General features: G+C 47.1%; 6 protein-coding genes across 6 annotated transcripts; 3 read left to right on the forward strand and 3 right to left on the reverse strand.

Moving 5' to 3' along the window:
• The first annotated feature begins 328 nt into the window (after nt 1-328).
• On the forward strand, nt 329-3,574 carry L228DRAFT_243996 (putative TFIIH complex helicase Rad3). Its single transcript, XM_018331818.1, has 12 exons — nt 329-395; nt 447-487; nt 549-558; nt 627-646; nt 698-829; nt 888-1,141; nt 1,197-1,313; nt 1,360-1,690; nt 1,740-1,837; nt 1,890-1,984; nt 2,041-2,587; nt 2,647-3,574. Exons 1-12 carry the CDS (start codon nt 379-381, stop codon nt 3,346-3,348), a joined length of 2,364 nt encoding a protein of 787 aa, XP_018190754.1. The 5' UTR covers nt 329-378; the 3' UTR covers nt 3,349-3,574.
• L228DRAFT_217570 (DNA-directed RNA polymeras-like protein I subunit) lies at nt 3,475-9,093 on the reverse strand. The gene is made up of 5 exons (XM_018330158.1): nt 8,830-9,093; nt 8,271-8,777; nt 5,402-8,210; nt 4,291-5,334; nt 3,475-4,227 (listed from the first exon to the last, which is right to left on the reverse strand). The coding sequence occupies exons 1-5, from the start codon at nt 9,009-9,011 to the stop codon at nt 3,640-3,642; spliced, it is 5,130 nt and encodes a 1,709-aa protein (XP_018190755.1). The 5' UTR covers nt 9,012-9,093; the 3' UTR covers nt 3,475-3,639.
• A 135-nt stretch (nt 9,094-9,228) lies between these two features.
• L228DRAFT_243998 (U4/U6 small nuclear ribonucleo protein) lies at nt 9,229-11,368 on the forward strand. The gene has a single exon (XM_018331819.1). It carries the CDS (start codon nt 9,351-9,353, stop codon nt 11,130-11,132), a length of 1,782 nt encoding a protein of 593 aa, XP_018190756.1. The 5' UTR covers nt 9,229-9,350; the 3' UTR covers nt 11,133-11,368.
• On the reverse strand, nt 11,251-13,987 carry L228DRAFT_63849 (putative M protein repeat protein). The gene is made up of 4 exons (XM_018336790.1): nt 13,380-13,987; nt 12,378-13,322; nt 12,073-12,322; nt 11,251-12,009 (listed from the first exon to the last, which is right to left on the reverse strand). The coding sequence occupies exons 1-4, from the start codon at nt 13,524-13,526 to the stop codon at nt 11,369-11,371; spliced, it is 1,983 nt and encodes a 660-aa protein (XP_018190757.1). The 5' UTR covers nt 13,527-13,987; the 3' UTR covers nt 11,251-11,368.
• Nucleotides 13,988-14,083: 96 nt separating this feature from the next.
• On the reverse strand, nt 14,084-17,324 carry L228DRAFT_280460 (hypothetical protein). The gene is made up of 8 exons (XM_018335783.1): nt 17,186-17,324; nt 17,029-17,121; nt 16,887-16,972; nt 16,223-16,836; nt 15,732-16,165; nt 15,593-15,672; nt 15,433-15,541; nt 14,084-15,372 (listed from the first exon to the last, which is right to left on the reverse strand). Exons 1-8 carry the CDS (start codon nt 17,219-17,221, stop codon nt 14,284-14,286), a joined length of 2,541 nt encoding a protein of 846 aa, XP_018190758.1. The 5' UTR covers nt 17,222-17,324; the 3' UTR covers nt 14,084-14,283.
• Nucleotides 17,325-17,540: 216 nt separating this feature from the next.
• On the forward strand, nt 17,541-19,533 carry L228DRAFT_63899 (serine/threonine-protein kinase pctaire-3). Its single transcript, XM_018336791.1, has 5 exons — nt 17,541-17,795; nt 18,012-18,114; nt 18,190-19,014; nt 19,070-19,225; nt 19,287-19,533. Exons 1-5 carry the CDS (start codon nt 17,728-17,730, stop codon nt 19,320-19,322), a joined length of 1,188 nt encoding a protein of 395 aa, XP_018190759.1. The 5' UTR covers nt 17,541-17,727; the 3' UTR covers nt 19,323-19,533.
• Nucleotides 19,534-19,582: the final 49 nt, after the last annotated feature.

The raw sequence follows: 19,582 nt of genomic DNA on the forward strand, positions 1-19,582 counted from the left end.
CTTGGTCGATTTAATGACGTAGTTGAGTGTAGTGTTCGTGAGTTTGAGTCTTCTTGGGCGTAAGAATTGATTGCAGCACCAGGCCGGTAAAGTGCAAGGTTACCATATATGCCAGAGAGGATTTTTGGACGAAACAACTGGAACAACAAAGGTGAGTTCATTGTATTAAGTTTTGCTACCTCATTTATATTTACTTTACTTTTGAGCTCACCTTGCTTCACCCAGCCCCATGTATATTATATAATCGCCTTGTGCCTATTACACCTTTCCGAAATTGGAAAAGGGAATCAAGCCCTGAAGCTTCCAACCTCTGGAACCAGTCGAGACACCCATGACAGTGTGTCAATTTGGTGATCGGGGCATCACTTGGTTGTCATCATGAAGTTTAATATAGAGTGGGAATTTCTCATATGTCTAATTGTAACCAGATGATTGACATTTGATAGTGATCTTCCGGTACTCTTCCCGTATCCGAGAATCTACCCTGGTATGGCACCATCCTGTCAGTGGACTCCTATTTGAATTAACCTATATTTACTACAATTCAGAGCAATATGCGTACGTAACGTGGAAACTCATATGAAGTGAAGACTGAGTGGTCGCACTAATAAATCTTATACTTTCAGCTATATGTGTGACCTTAAGCGTATGTTATTGCCGTTATATTTAGGCTTGGACCAAAGCTGATTTTTGCCAGGCACCCTGGATGCCAAGGGCCATTGCGTACTCGAAATGCCTTCAGGGACAGGAAAGACGGTGTCACTTTTGTCATTGATTGTAGCGTATCAACAGTACTATCCTGAACATCGCAAGTTAATATATTGTTCACGTGAGTAGCGCCACCGCAACATGAGGTATGTCATCTATGTCAACTAATCATGAAATAGGAACCATGTCAGAAATCGAAAAAGCACTGGCTGAACTAAAGGCCTTGATGGCCTACCGTGCTGAACAACTGGGGTATGTCGAAGAGTTTCGGGGCTTGGGATTGACCAGTCGGAAAAACTTGTGCCTTCATCCTTCCGTCAAACGAGAGAAAAGCGGCTCAGTGGTGGATGCTCGTTGCCGCAGTCTAACAGCGGGCTTTGTTAAAGAGAAAAAGGAAAGAGGTGAAGATGTGGATCTCTGTGTCTATCATGATGTACGTAGCTTAAGATTCTGCTTCTGTTGTGCGATCCAACTAGCTGACTTGACAGAACCTTGACTTACTGGAACCACACAATCTGATACCCCCCGGAGTATGGACAATAGACGGGACAATACGCTACGGTGAGCAGCATAAACAGTGTCCATATTTTACGGCAAGACGGATGGTATGATTCGCCTTTACTTTTATTAACATTGCTAATTTCTGAGCAGATGCCTTTCTGTAATGTCATAATATACTCGTATCATTACCTTTTAGACCCGAAAATAGCGGAAAGGGTGTCCAAGGAGCTTTCGAAAGACTGCATCGTGGTTTTCGACGAGGCCCACAATATTGATAATGTTTGTATAGAATCTCTTAGCATCGACCTTACAGAAGACTCCTTAAGGAAAGCTGCTCGGGGTGCAAATAATCTCGAGCGTAAAATTACGGAAATGAAGTCCTCTGATGCTGAGAAGCTACAAAACGAGTACGCGAAGCTTGTGGAGGGACTGCGGGATGCAGGAGATGCAAGAGATGAGGATGCGTTTATGGCTAATCCTGGTTAGTAAATGCTGCCGGTGTATGAAAACCCAAATTAACATTGCGCAAGCATTGCCTGATGACCTCCTCAAGGAGGCCGTCCCGGGGAACATTAGAAGAGCAGAGCATTTTGTCGCCTTTTTGAAACGTTTTGTTGAATACCTCAAGGTATATTGTGCGAGCTATCGGCCTTCATTGTGAGCTAACGATAATTCTATAGACTCGTATGAAAGTTCTTCATGTTATCTCGGAAACGCCGCCGTCTTTCCTTCAGCATCTCAAAGAGCTGACTTTCATCGAAAGAAAGCCATTGAGGTGAGCCAAGAAATGCCAAAGGTTCAAGGTATTGTCACCTAGCTTACTTGTTCCAGATTTTGTGCAGAGCGTCTCACTTCACTAGTTCGCACTCTCGAGCTCACCAACATCGAAGATTATCAACCTTTGCAGGAAGTTGCTACATTTGCTACGCTCGTAGCAACTTATGACAAGGGATTTTTATTAATTCTTGAGCCATACGAATCTGAGACAGCTACTGTCCCAAACCCTATTTTTCACTTCACGTGTTTGGATGCTGCGATTGCCATAAAGCCCGTTTTTGACCGATTCAGCTCCGTCATCATCACTTCGGGAACAATCTCTCCGCTCGAGATGTATCCAAAAATGCTAGGGTTCAACACTGTAGTGCAGGAGTCGTATAGCATGACTCTGGCACGTCGGTCCTTTTTGCCTATGATTGTTACAAGAGGCAGTGACCAAGTTGCCATAAGCTCGGGCTTTCAAATACGCAATGAACCCAGCGTTGTTCGGAATTATGGAAATCTTCTTATGGAGTTTTCGAAAATAACCCCGGATGGGATCGTCGTCTTCTTTCCAAGCTATCTTTATATGGAGTCTATCATCAGTATGTGGCAAGGAATGGTAGGTTATCCTTCTTTTTGAAATCTGTTGATTATAGATCATTAACGTAAATAATTTAGGGTATTCTCGATGAAGTTTGGAAATACAAGCTCATTCTTGTCGAGACACCAGACAGTCAAGAAACTTCCTTGGCTCTAGAGACATATCGAACAGCTTGTTGCAATGGTCGTGGAGCGATTCTGCTCTGTGTTGCACGGGGAAAGGTCTCGGAGGGCATTGACTTTGACCATCACTATGGCCGCACTGTGCTATGTATCGGTGTTCCATTCCAATACACAGAAAGTCGTATCTTAAAAGCACGTCTCGAATTTCTACGGGAGACATACCGAATCCGCGAAAATGATTTTCTCTCATTCGACGCTATGAGACATGCCGCACAATGCCTTGGTCGCGTATTAAGAGGCAAAGATGATTACGGCATTATGGTGTTGGCGGATCGGCGATTTCAGAAAAAGAGAAACCAGTTACCCAAATGGATTAATCAGGCTCTGCTCGAGCAAGACACCAATCTCAGCACTGATATGGCTGTTGCCAGCGCCAAAAAGTTCTTAAGATGGATGGCCCAACCTTTCAAAGCCAAGGACCAAGAAGGTATTAGCACTTGGAGCCTGAATGACCTGGAGAAGCACAAAGAGAAAGTAGAAGAAGATAAGATCAAAGAACTCCAGGGTGCCCAAAATGGAGCGTCCAGTGGCGCCATCGGACACGACGAATTTGGTGACGATGACATTGAAGAGGCTTTAATGGAGGTTGATGCTTGAACTGGGTACTGCATTTGATGGAGAAGTTTCGTTTTATTAGTTTTGGCTGGCATGAAAATAATTATAGGTCCTCTGGCGCTTGTGCATGGGTTCGAGGTTATTATGGAACTTTAAACCTCAAGTATTCATATTGCGCATTTGAATGATACTTTTTCGATTCTAATTGACACCTTGCAGACTATTACTGAGCTAGCTTTTTAAAAATGCAAAAATTTCCCTCCCATTAATGCCAGAATGGTTAACCTGAAACACGCGCCGATTCCTCTGGGCCGAGATAGCACAACAATTGCTTTATGTGACTGGCATCATGACATCAAAGGCTCCAGTTCCTACTTTTCCGAGCTTACCCACCACAATGCGAGAACTTGGGTTGGTGAGGTCGTCCCAATCCTCTTCCAAGGCAGCATCGCGTAAGAAACCAACAGTGGTCTCGAAGCTCATCTTCATAAACGGGCTGACACTGCTCTTGAGTCCATTTCTATTGAAAGGAGTGAAACCACCTCCTCTCGTCATCATGTCGGCAATCAGGTTCAAGTGACGGTTGTCGACCGATATACCGTGACCCTGGAAAACAGCATCCATTTCCCTGACAATGTTCGCACGACACGCCTCCACACCATAGAGTTGCAGCACTGCTGCGATGTCATTGGTGAAAATCTTATGCGGATTGATGATATCCTGGTAGTCGCGCATAGCCGTCAGGTTAGCACCATCGGTAACGACAACGGGAAATTCAATCTCTTTGCGCGTAACAGGGTCCCGAGTTTTATCGGTCGTGAGGGTGCAGGTGCCAAGGCCAGGGATCGACTGAATGACAGCGTGGTGGCAAGCAGAGTTGACCAGGTTGAGCATGAGAAGTTTTGCTGTGGAAACATCATACTAACAACAGTCGTCAGTCTCGAACTACAGTTAATTGAAATGGGAAAAAGTGGATGTCCATACCTCGAGCTGCAGTTCGCACCAGCTTCCATGCACGTCATCAAAGGTGAAGCTCGTAACATCATGGTTCTTGGCCATGATTCTGTTTTGTCTCTCCTTAGCGGCGCCCTTTGCGGATTGGCCCTTTTCATTCTCAACAGCGTTTCCGGACTCGTCCGAGACCCCGGATTTTCTAGTGCTCACTTCCTCGTCAGCATCCTCTTCAGGCGTTCCTTCCCTAGCTATTTGGGCCGCAATATCTTGTTCGTCCTCATCCGGCGCAGCATAGGAAACTGCTTCGGCACGATTCTGACGCTGCTTTGCGTTGGTAGCATCATCATCATCACCGTCATCATCCTCATCATCATCGCCTCCTTCCTGTTCCGCCTCTGGGCGCGAAGGTGCTTCCTCAATTGTGCCTGATGCTTCACCGATCTGTGGCAGCGCATCGCTCTTTGAACCTTGTTTAAGCGTCTTCTCTTCGCCTTTTTTCTTCAGCTCAGACCGAACAATTCTCTGAAGATAGGGAACAAATTTGTTTTCAAGAGTGCGGGTAACGTCTTCAACATTAATTGCATACTGTGAACAGTATTCGTCTGCCGGATAGAAGTCAAGACGAACACTGTAGATTTTCGCTCTAGGATATGCAACACCTTGCGCAGACTTCTCGGTCACGGTAACCTTGTCGATGATCTCTCCCAGAGTTAGCTTGCTGATTGCTTTAGCAAATCTTTCGCCTTCCTGCTCGGAAAGCTCAGGGATAAGATGCAAAGTCATCGAAGGTGTTGAGATGTGGTTGCTTGCGGTCATGACAATTTCTCGAAGTCGAGGAATACCAAGTGTAACATTCTTGGTCGAATGTCCAGCCAAATGGAAGGTGTTTAATGTCATTTGAGTTGAAGGCTCTCCAATAGATTGTCCAGCGACAACTCCAACTGCCTCACCGGGCTCAATGACTGACTTCATGTATTTTGCTTCCAGCATTGTATTAAACGCCTTTTTGCTCACAATACCCTCAACGCCCTGCTTCTTATCTTTGATCTTTTTGTCTGGGTTTGTGTCGACGTACTAAAAATAGGCGTACTTGTTAGCAAAAAGATCATCCGCATAGTTCAAAGAGACTGTTAGCACATACCTTCTTTAATTCTTCAGCAAAGGATTCCGAGGTGCTACCGAAGAATCTACCGGGGGGGAAGCGCGCTAGCGCTGGATCCATTGCGTCAATTTTCCCCGTCTTTTTCACCTTCTTCATAGCAGTTTTACTCCAATCGGGAGCCTCATCCGAAATTATCTTTTGGAATTCATCTCGGATGCCCAGTTGCTCATAAATGGAAAAGAAGTTCTCCGCCAGGAAAGTGAACTGCGTGAGGTGTTTCTGCTTCGTTACGTCGAGACCATCTTCTCCATAGAGAAACTGAACCATGGTGCCGTCAGAATCACGAACAGTGTTGTCGTATTCAACCTTGAGTCCCTCCATTCCTTTGATCAAGCAACGTTGCAAATATCCGGAGCGAGAAGTTTTAACAGCCGTGTCAATTAAACCTTCTCTGCCAGCCATGGCGTGGAAGTAATACTCCTGTGGCCTGATACCTGTAAGGAAACGGTCGGTGATGTAACCCCCCGCTCTTACACTTGTATCAAATGGCTTGAAACATGGCAAGGTTTTGCCGCTGATCATAGTAGGTACTCTTCTGCCTTCCAAAACCTGTTGTCCGAGGTTGCAAGAGATCAAGTTTGCATTCACAGAGCTACCCTTAGCACCCGAGTTCGTCATGGCCTGCATTTGGTTTCTCGGGAAAGACTTCTCCAGACCGGTGGGTAAGCAAGCACCAGTTACACCAGAGGATAGCGAGGCCGTCCTGGCGTTGTAAACTTGATCCAGACCAGCCTGTTTCTCATCATCCCTCAGTACTCCCTCAAGCCGTAGTCGTAGCTCAGGGTCATTGGACCTTGGTTTTCTGTCATCCAGCGTCACATACTTTGCAGCTACTTCCAGACCGACGGTTGCGGCATCTTTCAACTTCTCCTTCCTCATCTCCTCACCTGATCTGGTGAGCACTAGATCGTCCATACCGCAAGTGAAAGCGCGCATATGCAAGAACTTGGTGAGTAGCCTTCCCAGCACGCTCAATAGTTTTCCGGCTATCGTTGGTCCGTACACCTCGTAGATTGAATGCACCATTCCAAGACCGCTCGGTCCAAGTTGAGCTTTGTCGAGGATTCCACACAGCAGCTCGCCATCTTTGAAAATGACAATGCCTTCCTCAGATTTCTCCCCCCACCGATCACTGCTGGTTGATGATTTCGATGTAAGGCTCAGCCCAGGATGAGACGGCGGCTTTATATTTTTGAGGACTGTTGTGATCACCTGCTTTCCTGTCCACTTTGGCACAGGCTTAATAATCGCAGGAGGGACGGTGAGAATTCTCTGGGATGTCGTATGATTGCTTTCGGGTCGCAAACAGCTATACAACAGCTGCTGATAGTCATCGCGAGTGAAGAATGTGTCTCTGTTGGTCATCCATACACCCATAGAAATGTGATCCTGAATGAGACCACGAAGCGGCTTTCCGGACGTGGCCACGAGATATTGGTGATCGGTGTCTGCGATTTGCAAGGCTTCAGCTCTTGCAATTTCGTTTTGAGGGAAGTGCATATTCATTTCATCTCCGTCGAAGTCAGCATTATAAGTATTGCAATTGGCGTAATGCATGCGAATCGTTTTCTCTCCGGGCAAAACTCTGGCGCGGTGTCCCATGATTGACGGTTTATGAAGAGTCGGTTGTCGATTCATTAGCACGATGTCCCCATTGTTCAAATGCCTATGAACCTTTTTGTTCTTTGAGCCAGTCATGTTGGCACTCGATGCGGCAAGCAACTGATTTGCCAAGGCCTGTCGTTCCTCGAGGTTCTTTGTACGCAGACTGATCACCTGCCCATTCTCGTTCTCGATAGCAGCAGCTCCCGGCCACTTATCTGGACCATTCAGAACTGCCTCTTTCAATTCATAGAAATTATGGTTTGTGACAGGCTCGGGGTAGGTGAGTTTCTTTGCGAAGACCGGTGGCACTCCAATTTCGTTTGTTTCAATGTTCGGATCAGGGGATATGACACTTCGCGCAGCAAAATTTACACGCTTGCCCATCATATTCTTTCGAAACAAACCTTCCTTCTTCTCTAGCTTTTGCTTTATGCCATCCTCGTTCTTCTTTCCCGCGGCCCCTTGAATAGGATTCCTGTCTCGGTCGATCAACGAATTGACAGCGTCTTGAAGCCGAACCCAGGCGTTCTGGAGATCGGTGAAATTTCTTTGGCGGACGTTCTGGCCGGAAATAGAGCCCTTCATTTCCTTGTTGATCTGGTTCATGAAGTCACACTGTGTCAAGATTTGTTTGAAAAGGGTGTTTTGTTGCGCCTCTGCGATCTCTCCATCTCCTGTCTTCGCCTCAGGACGATATTTGTTGGGCGGGACGACCAAGTCCTTGATGAAAAACATGTCCGCCGTGGCAGGTGCTTTTGATCGGTTTTGCGGCCGATACAACAGAGTCATAATCTCCTTCTCTTTTTCGAAAAGGTGAACCATTGCAGCATAGACTTCTCCGGCGCTGATAAATTCTGACTTGCCTTCGGTTGCTTCTTTGGATGTGTCTCTGACTGCAGCGGCTTCCGAAGCGATCGCAGATCCGTCAGCAGAGGCGTCGAGAATATCCATGGGCTCGCCTTCCTCTTCGTCAGGTGTTGCGTCTTCGAAATCAGCAACGATACCCTCGTCTAAGTTGTCACTGCCTCTTTTGCGTTTTAGAGCAGTTTTTCGGTCATTATGTAAGGTAACAAGAGGGTTTGATGCCTTGAAACCGCCCTGGATCATTTGTGCCTTCTCCTTTGGGCCAAGAGGCTTTCTGAAAATTTTGGAGTAACGGTCTTTCCGGTAGCTGGGGGAAACCCTATTTTTGCCGGTTAGAGACATTCAACCAGTGCATGCAAACTTGGGATGTTTCACTAACCCCTGACAATTCGAGCATTTCTTCCCTTTCGTTATCGTCGCCAAAAATTCCTTGGAAACAATTCTTCGCTCTTCAGCAACAGCCTCAGTTTTCTCGCCGACCCACTTGGATTTTCTAATTCCACCAATGGCCTGTTTAATGCAGGATCTCACAAACTCATTGCGTCGACGCATCAAGCTCTCCGCATCCTCGCCTTCGGAATCGCTACCAGCTGCTTCAATATCTCCTCCATCTTGGTTCCTGGATGTCTTGCTCCCCTTCGGAACAAGCGAAATATTTTCAAGTTCCTCCGCTTCGTTAAGGAGGCCGTGCCTAATCAGCTTGAGCTTGCAGCAAAAGCGGTGTACTTCGATCCGCGCTAATTTAAAATGGTGACAGTAAACGCATTTGGCCCTCAGAAGTCTTAAGAGTTGGTCCATGAACATGGGATGATAAACGGGCACAGGAAGTTCGATATGTCCGACATGTCCCGGACAAGAAAAGGTGTTCAGGTTGCATGTTCCGCAACTGCGATTCGTGAGACAACGTCTGGAAAGCAAGTAAGCGATATAGGACCTACAGGTTATCTCCCCATGCGCCGAGCGCCGGGTCATAAAGCCCACCGGGCACCGGGTTCAAAAGAGAATCGAAAGTGGTCGGATTTTGGATCTGCTTCACTGACAGAGCTCGAACGTCGGTCGAAGTAAGGAAGCCAAATTGTACACTTCCAATTGAGGAAGCGACAGGCTGAGAGGTATTCATCTTGCTGGTGATGCTGCCAGCAGCGATCACAAACGCGCGTGTGAGTTCGCTGCTCGAGCAGTACAACAATGACCAGAGAGTGTGTTGCAAATAATTGTTCAAAATCTACAGACGGGGAGTTTTTGGGTAACTTTTTTCCCTCCGGCTCGGCAATTTCCGTCGGAGCTACGAGGCGAAGATCCCCGAATCGTCAAGTCATGAAAGGACCACCAAACCACATCATTACACGACCGTCGCAGCCAAACTGTTTTACCCGGTTTTAAAGGGCATAGTATTCAAGAGGCATCTCCTTACGAACATTATCTGGAGAAGTCTGGCTTGTAGGAGACAGTCATCACCATGGCCGATGTCTCTAACTCATTGAAACGGCCTCATCCCGACGATGATCTCTACAACGCCCAAAAGAAGCCTCGCTCCAACCATGGCTCTCCTGCTCCCACCACGAATGGCGCACCGGGTGCAAAGCCGGATATCAACAAGATTATGGCGGAAGCCCGTGCGAAAGCCGCAGCAGTTGCCGCCCGTCTCCAGAGCACTCGATCAGGTTCGTCGAGTGCGTCACCCTCGCCTCTTCCAGGCCCTTCACATTCTCCTTCACCCGCACCGCCGGCGAGTAAAGCAGCAGGCGGTATGTCGAAAATCGAACAACTGAAAGCAAGGGTTGCTGCTGCAACAAACCGATCAAATGCGGCGCTGCAACAGCGCACAGCTTCTCCTATACCTGCATTTCAGCAGTCACAGCTTGACGAGGGACCCTCTCGGGCACGAGGAGGTCTGGATGTTGGATTGCATCCGGCTTTACTCGGTGATGTTGGACAGGATAATCGGGCCGTAAGGGCAAAATCGGCCATGCTCCCAAAATTCGCGACAACAATGGCCAACAAACGAACTGAATCTGCTATTCCGCAGATGGAGACGGCTAAGAACAAAATCCAACTCGATCTTTCCGGCCCATCTCTCGAGGAGACAAAGAACAACCCTTACTACGATACAAGCCTTAGTATTCAGCCTATGGCCAGGCAGTCACGGCAATTGATCTTCAATCAAAAGGGAAAATATATTCAACAAGCCAATGCTCTCCGTCGGCAGGCCGCGTTGGAGCAGATGAAGAAAAGAATTGCAGAATCATCTCGCAGAGCTGGCATAGATGAGGACTTGGATACAGACAAAGCCTTTCTAGTACCTGCGCCTCCAGATATTGAGTGGTGGGATGAAGCACTGGTCAATGAAAAGTCGTATGATGGTATAGAAGATCCCTCAACCCTCAAGCTCGACTCAGAGGACTCGATTGTCACAATTTATGTCCAGCATCCAGTTCTTCTCGAGCCGCCACAAGACAAGAAGATGCCCCCTCCCAAGCCCATGTATCTTACACCAAAAGAGCAGGCGAAGCTCAGACGTCAACGTCGCGCTGCGGATCTGAAAGAACAGCAAGCGAAAATCCGGCTCGGTCTCGAACCTCCACCTCCACCAAAGGTCAAGAAGAGTAATCTTATGCGTGTTCTTGGAGAAGAAGCTGTTAAAGACCCCACTGCTGTCGAGGCTCGTGTCAATCGTGAGATCGCAGAGCGGGCGGAGAAACACGGGCAGACAAACGAAGAGCGGAAGCTCACAAAGGAGCAGCGGCTGGAGAAGCTCGCAGCGAATCAGGAAAATGATTCTGCAAAGGGAATTTTTTGCACCGTCTACAAGATTGATAACCTCTCGAATGGTCGCCACCGCTTCAAAATCTCAAAAAACGCTGAGCAGAGTGCCCTTACTGGCGTTTGCATCTTGCACCCGAAATTGAGCCTTGTCGTTGTTGAAGGCGGGCAACATAGTATCAATTTCTACAAGAAACTCATGCTCAATCGAATTGACTGGACCGAAAATTCAGCTCCATATAGCGTTAAAGAAGGCAACAGAGAAGCCCTGGCAAACTGGCTGGAACCAGAAGATGAGAGCGGAGCGCTCAAAGACTTGACGCTAAACAAATGCACATTGATTTGGGAGGGTGAGTTGAAGGCTCGGGCGTTCAGAAAATGGGGAAGTAGAGTGTGCGAGACAGATGCCGAGGCCAGAGAAGTATTAAGCCGGGCTAAGATGGATAATTTCTGGACTCAGGCAAAGAGCATGAAATAAGCGCCATCTTGGTCAAAAGACGACGAAATGGCCTATTGAGCTCAGAAATGAATGTACCGCCAGTGGCATCTGCATCTTTTTTTTCGGGCGTCTAGAGCAGAAAGGATATTATCTGCCGATTGCATTTAATTTTTTAGTGAAGATTAAGTACTTATGAAAATAGGACAATCAAAACTTGCTGCAAAGTATAAGACCGTGAAATCCAAATAGCTGCCATAGCACTCAGAGAGTCCTTGCTACATCCTGGCAGCTCTCGTAGTCTTCTCGTAAAATTCCAAGGTCATGGCTGCAAGGAAACAAGGAATCTCCTTGCGGCCCTCCACCCAAAACTTGATCAAGTTTCGAATCTCGAGGGCGAAATCGCTATTTGGACCGCCTGAGATCTTCATCGTGCCGTTCGCTCCATCAAATATGATGCTATTCTCATCTTCATCGTCGTCGCTGGGATAGAACATACTTGTGACCCGAACCCGCCCGTTGGGCATAAAATCCATTTTCCAGCCTAAGATACTCGCGACGGCTTCTCTAAATTCAAGACTCTTTGCCGTCCAGATTTCTTTGAGACGCATCATACGTTTCTCCTTATCTGCTATCGATATTTGCAAATCTCGAATATCCATGCGGGCACTTTCAAGAGTACTGAATGGGACCACCTGAATTGGCTCCTGTCTGCTTTCTAATTGAGCAAGTAAAGCCCTATTCTCGTCTTTCAAGGTCTTCAAGGTACTAAGTTTGATATTCTGTGCCTCAGTAGTCGGGTTGGATCGCAGCTCAAGTATCCGTGTGCGAGATGACTCATGGACCACATTCAGCTGGGAGTTTGAAACCTCGAGGTCTTTCTGGGCAAGGGCAAGAGATTTGCTAAGCTCAGAGACTTCTAAAAGGCAAACCGTTCAGTGAGTGCATTCTCAATTCAAGCGATATGGAATGGATTTCTTACGATCTTGTAATTTGCGATTCTTGCGAAAGAGTTCGCCTATTCTTTCGTCCGGCTCTTCTTGCCGGGTCCGCTTTATACCTGCAGAGTCACTTCGAACGGTATCTTCTTCCCGCTTTGCCAGCGCGTCATTCATGCCTTGAAGTTCATTGCGATATTGATCTACGAGATCTTCAAGCTCCTGGATTCGAGCTGTCTTGTGCTCGTCAAAATTTTCCGGTTGCATGGTTGTCTCTTCTGTGTCAAACATTTTCTTCGCTTCAGTCAGCAATGTTTCCTCGTCGCGTCCATTCTTCATGGGAAGATACCAACTGAGCTCGGAGGTACTCGACTTCCTTTACTGCCAAAACCCTCTGCCGTTCAAGTCGGCTTTTCATACGGCTATTGCCAGCTGGGGCGTTCTCTCGGGCTTCTTTCAGTTCGTCTTTGGTTTTGGAAAGCTCTTGTTCCAACCTTTTTGCAGCCTCTTCCCGTTCCAGGGCTTCGGCCTTGATAGCACCAATTCTGTCTAGGAGCGAAGCGTTGTCTAGTCGCAATTGCACCAGACATCTGGCAAGCTCCACTGGTGTATCAAATGCAATTTCTTGGTCCCCATTGCTCTCGTCTTGTAAATAAGTAGTCCACGATCTGCGTTCGTCTTCTAAAATCTGCTTTTGGAGCTGGGTTTGGCTCAGTTCTCGGCGCAAGTCCTCCATCATGTTTAGTTTGCTTTCCATGACACGTTTCTCTTCCTCTACCACCTCCACGCTCTTGTGCATTTTGCGAAAATGCTTCAGCTCGGAAAGATGCTCTCGGTTTGTCGACTCTAACTTCTTGATATGCGCGATTTGTTCTGATAACTCACGCTTGATGACAGCCAAAGTCTCGGTATCGCCGCCCTGAGCCCTGAGGCGAATATTCTCACTTTCCATCTCACCAATCTCAATTTCTCGCTCCGAAATCTTTTGCTGTGCATTTTGAAGTAGTAAAGCATTTGCGCCAAAGTCCGTGCGAAGACCTTCGAGCGTCCTTGAGAGGGCAGAATATTTCGTTTCCAATTCGTTGTATTTGTATTGGTTCTGCCGATCCTGAGACGCCAACTCCGTTTGGGATTCGTCTACTTCCTCAGTAAGTATCCTATTTTGCTCCTGCATCGCACGTAATTGCTTCTCGAGGTCATGCTTTTCGTTGGTAAACCGGTCCTGAGTGTCCTTGAACTCCTTTTCCAACGCCTCGTATCTGGCGAATGTGACATTTTTTGTGCTTTCAATATCCTATTGACATGTTAGGCTGCCTATTTCTGAAGTCGCTGGCAAATTACATTCACTCACGTTCGCGCGTTTGAAATCAGCTTCCGCTTGCTTCTGCGCATCCCTAAGCTCTTTTTGGTGTCGAAGCTCGGTGAATTCCTTGTCCTGCTTAATGGTCTCCAGCTCGTACTGCAGCGCCTTGAGTTGAGCGCGCAAGTCTTCGTTCATATTATCTAGTATGGATTGTCAATACGGAGATTCGCCTTGGTCTGAATGTTCAAAAACAAACCAGACTTAGCGATCTGTGACTGGCCGAGCAACCCCATCGTCGCCTGAGGTGGTGACGGAGACGGCGATGTACCAGAGATGAAGTCATATGTAGGTTGTGTGGTGGAATTGCGAGCAGTCGGCATCTTTCATTGTGCGCAGCGTTCTAGATGCTATTCATGCATTTGTCTTGTTAGAAGTGCTTGTTGCGCCTGACGCGACTGCTATGTTTTCGCCGCTTTTAGCTTGTTCTCGTTTCCTGTTCGACCCACACGATGCGCGGGAGCTCTCTGTCTTGTATAAAAATCAATACTATCCTCCGATAACCTCGTTGCCTCTTGGCCGGTGACTCAGCCGTTGGAATTAGCGAAGTCCCGGTTAACTATAAGAAAAGCCGTTTAACTAGCCTTAGTTATGTTTTTACTTGATAATTACAGCTAATTGTGCTAACCTCCCTGTCAACCGAAAATAGTATGGAAGATTTAAAAGCCACTACTAATTCCTACTAGGAATGCAACGTCCGTGAATTTTACTACCCTCACACAAATGATATCGAAGAATTTGAGATTAAAAATATTAGTTATTAAGTTATATGTTTCGACATGTCGCACATGCTGGCTCTGCATTCACACCCTGACAAATATATCAACTCTGAAGCTGCTCTTTAGTCAAGGATAGACAGTATCATTCCCAAATATCTTGAGATAAATGTCTTAATTCATATGGCGGTAAACACCCCACTGCGAAGTTTCCTAAGCGTCGGAACCTCCTTCCACGTGATTGTTGGACTAGGCATAGCGCTTTCATCTGCGAAAGGATCAGCACTTTCAGCTTCTCCCCCGGCAGATTCTTTGGTCTGATTAAGTTGAGTGAGCTGCAAGCCGCTTCCTAGCTCTGGATTGTTGCCAGCTCCAATTTCCCATCTGGCTTCTACATTGCCGGGTTTAGCTTCAGATTCGGTTGCAAATCGAGCAAGTAACCGTTTCTGTGGATTTTCTTGGTCGAGAGTGAGCTCTCCCAGCTTCCAATAAATAACAGACTTTTCTCGAGAAAATGTTCCTACGGGCTTCGACTGGCAGGATGTCGCCTTCGCGCCTTCAAGATGGACCACGAACATCACATTTTGCATGTGAACGGTCCGACCCTCCCCAGGCAGGAACGATGGATTTATGGAATAATTGAGGATGACTGAGGCTTGAGTAGATTCGATCTTCCAAATTGGTGTGAGCGCGATTGGAATGTGGGCAGCGAAGTTTCCTTCGTGCATATGTATCTGGTACTTGAAAGCGACCGTAGTGCGAGTAATGCTGGCCAGGTTGACAGTGTATTCTCCAGCCTTGTCGGGCACTTGCGTGATACAAGTCGGATTCGGCGCAACCTTTTCAAGAATGGGAAAGTTCTCGAGGCGTAGAGTTTCGGTGCCGAAGGGGGCAGAAAGGTCGATCGGATTGAATGCCAAAGCAAGTTCGCCAATCATCACTGCCTTACTGATTTGTCCATGCTGGAACCAGGCACTTATAGTCTCAATGAGAGATGAATTGAGCCCTGGCTGATGCAACTCCGGGTGCTTCACGGCAGAGCTAGCTAAACTGTTCATGGAACGCGAAGAGTGTACGGAAAGGGTATCTGAATTCGCATGATCCTCGGACAGTAGGGTGGCTGTCCTGCCGATGCGGAAAGGTGACTGTGGCAATCCCGGGGATTCATTGCTGCTTTGCTCTGCACTAGTTGGTGAAGGCACAAAGATGGTGTTTCTAACATCTCGGCGGCCACGCAAGGTCCCAGCCTTTCGGTTAGGGGCTGCCTGCTGAGCTGTCGTCAGTACTGAATCTCCCAATAGAATGAAGGATCCTTCTGTATTACGAACCGCCCGGAGTGTATTAGCAACATTTGCCAAAGCTGATTCTGCATCACCGTCTTCTTCCTGAATCGGATCATTTCGTATATCGAGCTTAAACTGTGGTGCAGCATTTTCACTGGAAGATATGTCAGTCGCTGATGCCAGGGCACGTTCTCAAAATACTAGCCTTGCAGCTTCTTGCTCTGCTTGTGATATGGCATCAGTGCTGGGGGGTGGGACACTGAACCCCTCAGCATCCGTAATTTCCTAATCAAATGATTAGATTGCATATTCGTGATTTCATCCAAGCAAAATTCACAAATCACCTCTTTACTTAAGGAAGAAGGCTCTTCGGGTGCGGCTTCGATTGCAATTGAACCAGTGTGTTGAGAGACGCCATTCGGTGCGCCTGTGCCTGAAATAAGATTATCTTCCATGGCTTGATGGTCCTCATTGCCGTTTGTTTTCTCATGAGAGCTGGAAAGGCCTCTCGGAGAGGAAGGCAAGTCAAAGGCTCCAGGCGGTTCAGCTTCCTCACGTGTTGAAGGCAATGGAAGGTGGGGCGACGATCCTCGGGGCGAAGCAGAAATGTGCGATTGATCTCGCGAGCTCCCTGCTCTGGCAAAAGTTTCAAGATTCGAAGTTGACCGTTTATCCGGAGACGATGGGCGACCGTATGGAGTGGCACTTTGGCGGCGACGCCCAATCACCGTTCCAAGTCTCTTTAAACTGCTTAATCCTCCATGTCGTTGCTCTTTAACTGCTTACTACTATTAATAATTCTGTAAATATGTCAAGTCAGGGAGGTGGCACTTACCAGACCCAGAACCCTGGCTGGCGCCATCATCCGCGACAATGGCTGGGGTCGAAGGTGCAAGTGTACTACTTGGAGTAGTCCTGCTCCTCTGCCTCTCAATGCGGGGGCGCCCTTCCGCGGTCCTAATAGCATAGGTCTTGATCTCATCCGCAGTTTCAATATTCAAGAGGACGTTGAGGCACTCTTCAGCGACGATCCGATTTCTCTCTACCTGGTCCACTTCGTGAGTCTGATACTGGGTAAGCACGTCCCTCAAGTGATTAAGGCGATTTTCGTCCACCGCTTGTAGCTTTTCGAATATATACGGCGCCTGTGAATCCCAAGTGGCCGTTGCGCTTTCAACCTCGGAAGTGGCCTGAGCGACCTTGCCAGCTGACGCCTTCGCTCCTTTGTCCTTCAATTTATCAACTTTCTTCTGAGCTGTTTCGATTTCTTTGGCACGCGCGGCTAAATTTCCTTGCATGGTCATGATAGCCTGCATTTCTCTGTTTTTCGCAATAAATTCACGCAAAGGGCGTTCAATGTCTGCTTCGGTTTTTTGTGCCAGAATGTGGTGAGACTGCGCCAAAGAATCGGTTGAGCTCAGGATCTTCTGCCATGGTATTTGGAAGATCCTGTGAACTATCAATAAAAGTTCCTCCGAATGAAATCAGATAGGACAAACCCAAGTTCAGAGTACTCATCAGGGGGCTGCCTTCGTGCGAGTTTGCGTAGTCCTTGGACATAGGTCTCTTCAACTCGACGACGCTCCTATTCAATAGACTAAGTAGCTGATCTTAAAGGCGACTAGATTGGGAAGATCAGACCTGCAACCAATCTGCAATCTCCGAATTGAGTTTTCCAATGCGTTTCAGTCGCTCATTCAAGGCTATGACGGCCTGACCTGGTTGCAGAGAGCCCTGTCCGTGTAGACGATCAGCAGAAAGACTACAACGTCACTTGGGAAAACCGGGGAAATCATACTAGCAACGCTGGGTACTCATGTCGCGACAATTCCATGACAGACGTTTACAAGGATCAAGAATCAGGCGCGCGATTTGATTCATGCAACATTGAACTTAAACAGTTCTACGACGTGCAGTCAAATAAATGTCATCATCGGATAACCTGTGGGATTGGCATCAATACCTTAAGTAATGAGGACATGCTACCTCCCCTCGCTCCGTGCCGGAGCCGAAATTGGGGTGCCCCCTCGCCCCGTTCGGAGCTAGTACGTTACTCCTTGCCCAAGCTATTTGCTGCCTTAGACTGAAGTACCCTATCAAACGCTGCACGCTGGCAAAATGTTCATTCGCGCATCCAGAGTAATTCGTCTGAACAAAGCTTGCGGTGGTTTGAATATTCTACCACGAAAATCTAGCGTGCCATTGTGTATATTGCAAAACAGGCATCGAGATCTGATAAGCTGGAGACATTGATGTCCCCTATGAGTAATCAACTCTAATCCCTGGCGTTGCTGTTCACTCGGTCAACATCCATTAGTCGCACCGGCATTTGCTCCTATCATGTCCACTCCACCTACCTGGCGCACAAATTTCAGCTTCACTGATCGTTTGAGTTCAGTAATCGAGTTGTATGTTGTTCGATCTACCTCAAGGCTTTCTATACAAGAATTTATTTTGTTTGTGTTGCATTCCATTCGATATGTGTTTCACACTTTTTGCCAAATTTAATCACGTGCCCTACTTCATGGCCCATTAGCAAACAATTCAATTGATTGCATAGTATGACAGTAGATGCTCAATCAGGTCTTTATAGTTATGACTGACATGAAAACTTCGGCTCTTAGGATCTCTGTATACCGTTCATCCTTTCCCAACCGTGGTGTTGAAGAGTGCCAGCAGGATGCCAAGGCACTTGAAGAGGACGCATATGTCCACGCTCAATCCCTTGTATGTTGTCGGATGAAAAATTTGGTCAATCCTTGTCATTTCGGTAATGTTCTACGCCAGCTTACTTCTTATCAGGAAGAATACCATGCCTATTGTAAGAAGATATTGCAGGAAGTCCAAAGCAAAGCGTCAGATGCAGGCTCTGATCACTCCATCACCAACGATGGGCTGTATGGCGATGAAACTGGTCCTGGGAAAACGATTGGAGACTACCAAAATGCCACCTTCCGTTACGATGGGCTCTTTTCCACTATCTATAAAGCTCTATCAAACGCTGGCGCTGTCGTTGCGCTCAAAGTTTGCGCTCCTGCGTCCATGACGCCTCCCCATGACTCAAGAAGGGAAGCACGTATTCTTCGCGAGGTCTCACATCCATCCATTATCAATCTGCTAGACTCTTTCACGCACATCGGTGGCTATTACGTCCTCGTATTTCCTTATGTTCCGTATGATCTTGATCATCTGCTAAGTCAAAGATTGTTGTCGCTCTCCCAAGTCAAGTCACATCTTCGGGGCCTCTTCCGGGCCCTTGAACATATTCATTCTCTGGGCATAATCCATCGAGATATCAAACCTTCGAACATTCTTCTAGGAGCTCCAGATGGGCCAGTATTTCTGGCCGATTTTGGGATTGCTTGGTCTCCCCGAGATACGGCATCAGAGCCAATATCTCAGAAAATTACTGACGTGGGAACTACATCATATCGGGCTCCAGAACTTTTATTTGGAAGCACCAATTATAGCCAGACACTAGATCTCTGGGCTGCTGGGTGCGTTGCCGCAGAGGCATGTCGCCTGGACAGTATACCATTGTTCGACGCGGGTGACTTGGGGAGTGAGTTGGCTCTAATCAAAAGTATATTCGAAAATCTAGGGACACCTTCTCTGGATACATGGCCGGTATATCCCAAGAGCGTCAGTGTAAGGCATAAAAATAGCTAACCCCTTTTCAAAGGAAGCAACTACGTTCCCAGACTGGGGAAAGATGGAATTCCATGTATTTCCTCCGAAACCATGGAATTCGATATTACCAAATGTTACAGAAGGCGCAAGAGATCTGGTGAGCGAATTGGTTCAATACGAGAGTGCCCAACGTTTGTCAGCACATGATGTGAGTTTGGCAAATTTCATACCCATATTCTCTGCTTCTAGCGTTAACAATTTGTTGTAAGGCATTGAAACACCCTTTCCTAGCCAATGACATATAGCATTGCAGTATCATTAGTCCTAGAGTCGGACTACACAATGTTCTTAATGACTGAAAAACCTCGAAAGATTGAAGTTGGCGCGTTAATCCTGATGACTTGATTTATCTCAAGGGAGTTTTCCTGCAAGATTTCGTTTTATTCTCTCGATTGAAACTACACGATACATATGAAAACGAAAGAGTGAGAATCAAAAAGCGGGTCGATCGACTTATACTCTCGCAAATTTTGCATGATGCAGGCCTGGTTTTTTTTTTTTTTTT

This window comes from Xylona heveae (genome assembly GCF_001619985.1).
Source record: "Xylona heveae TC161 unplaced genomic scaffold L228scaffold_2, whole genome shotgun sequence".
NCBI classification, from domain to species: Eukaryota; Fungi; Ascomycota; class Xylonomycetes; order Xylonales; family Xylonaceae; genus Xylona; species Xylona heveae.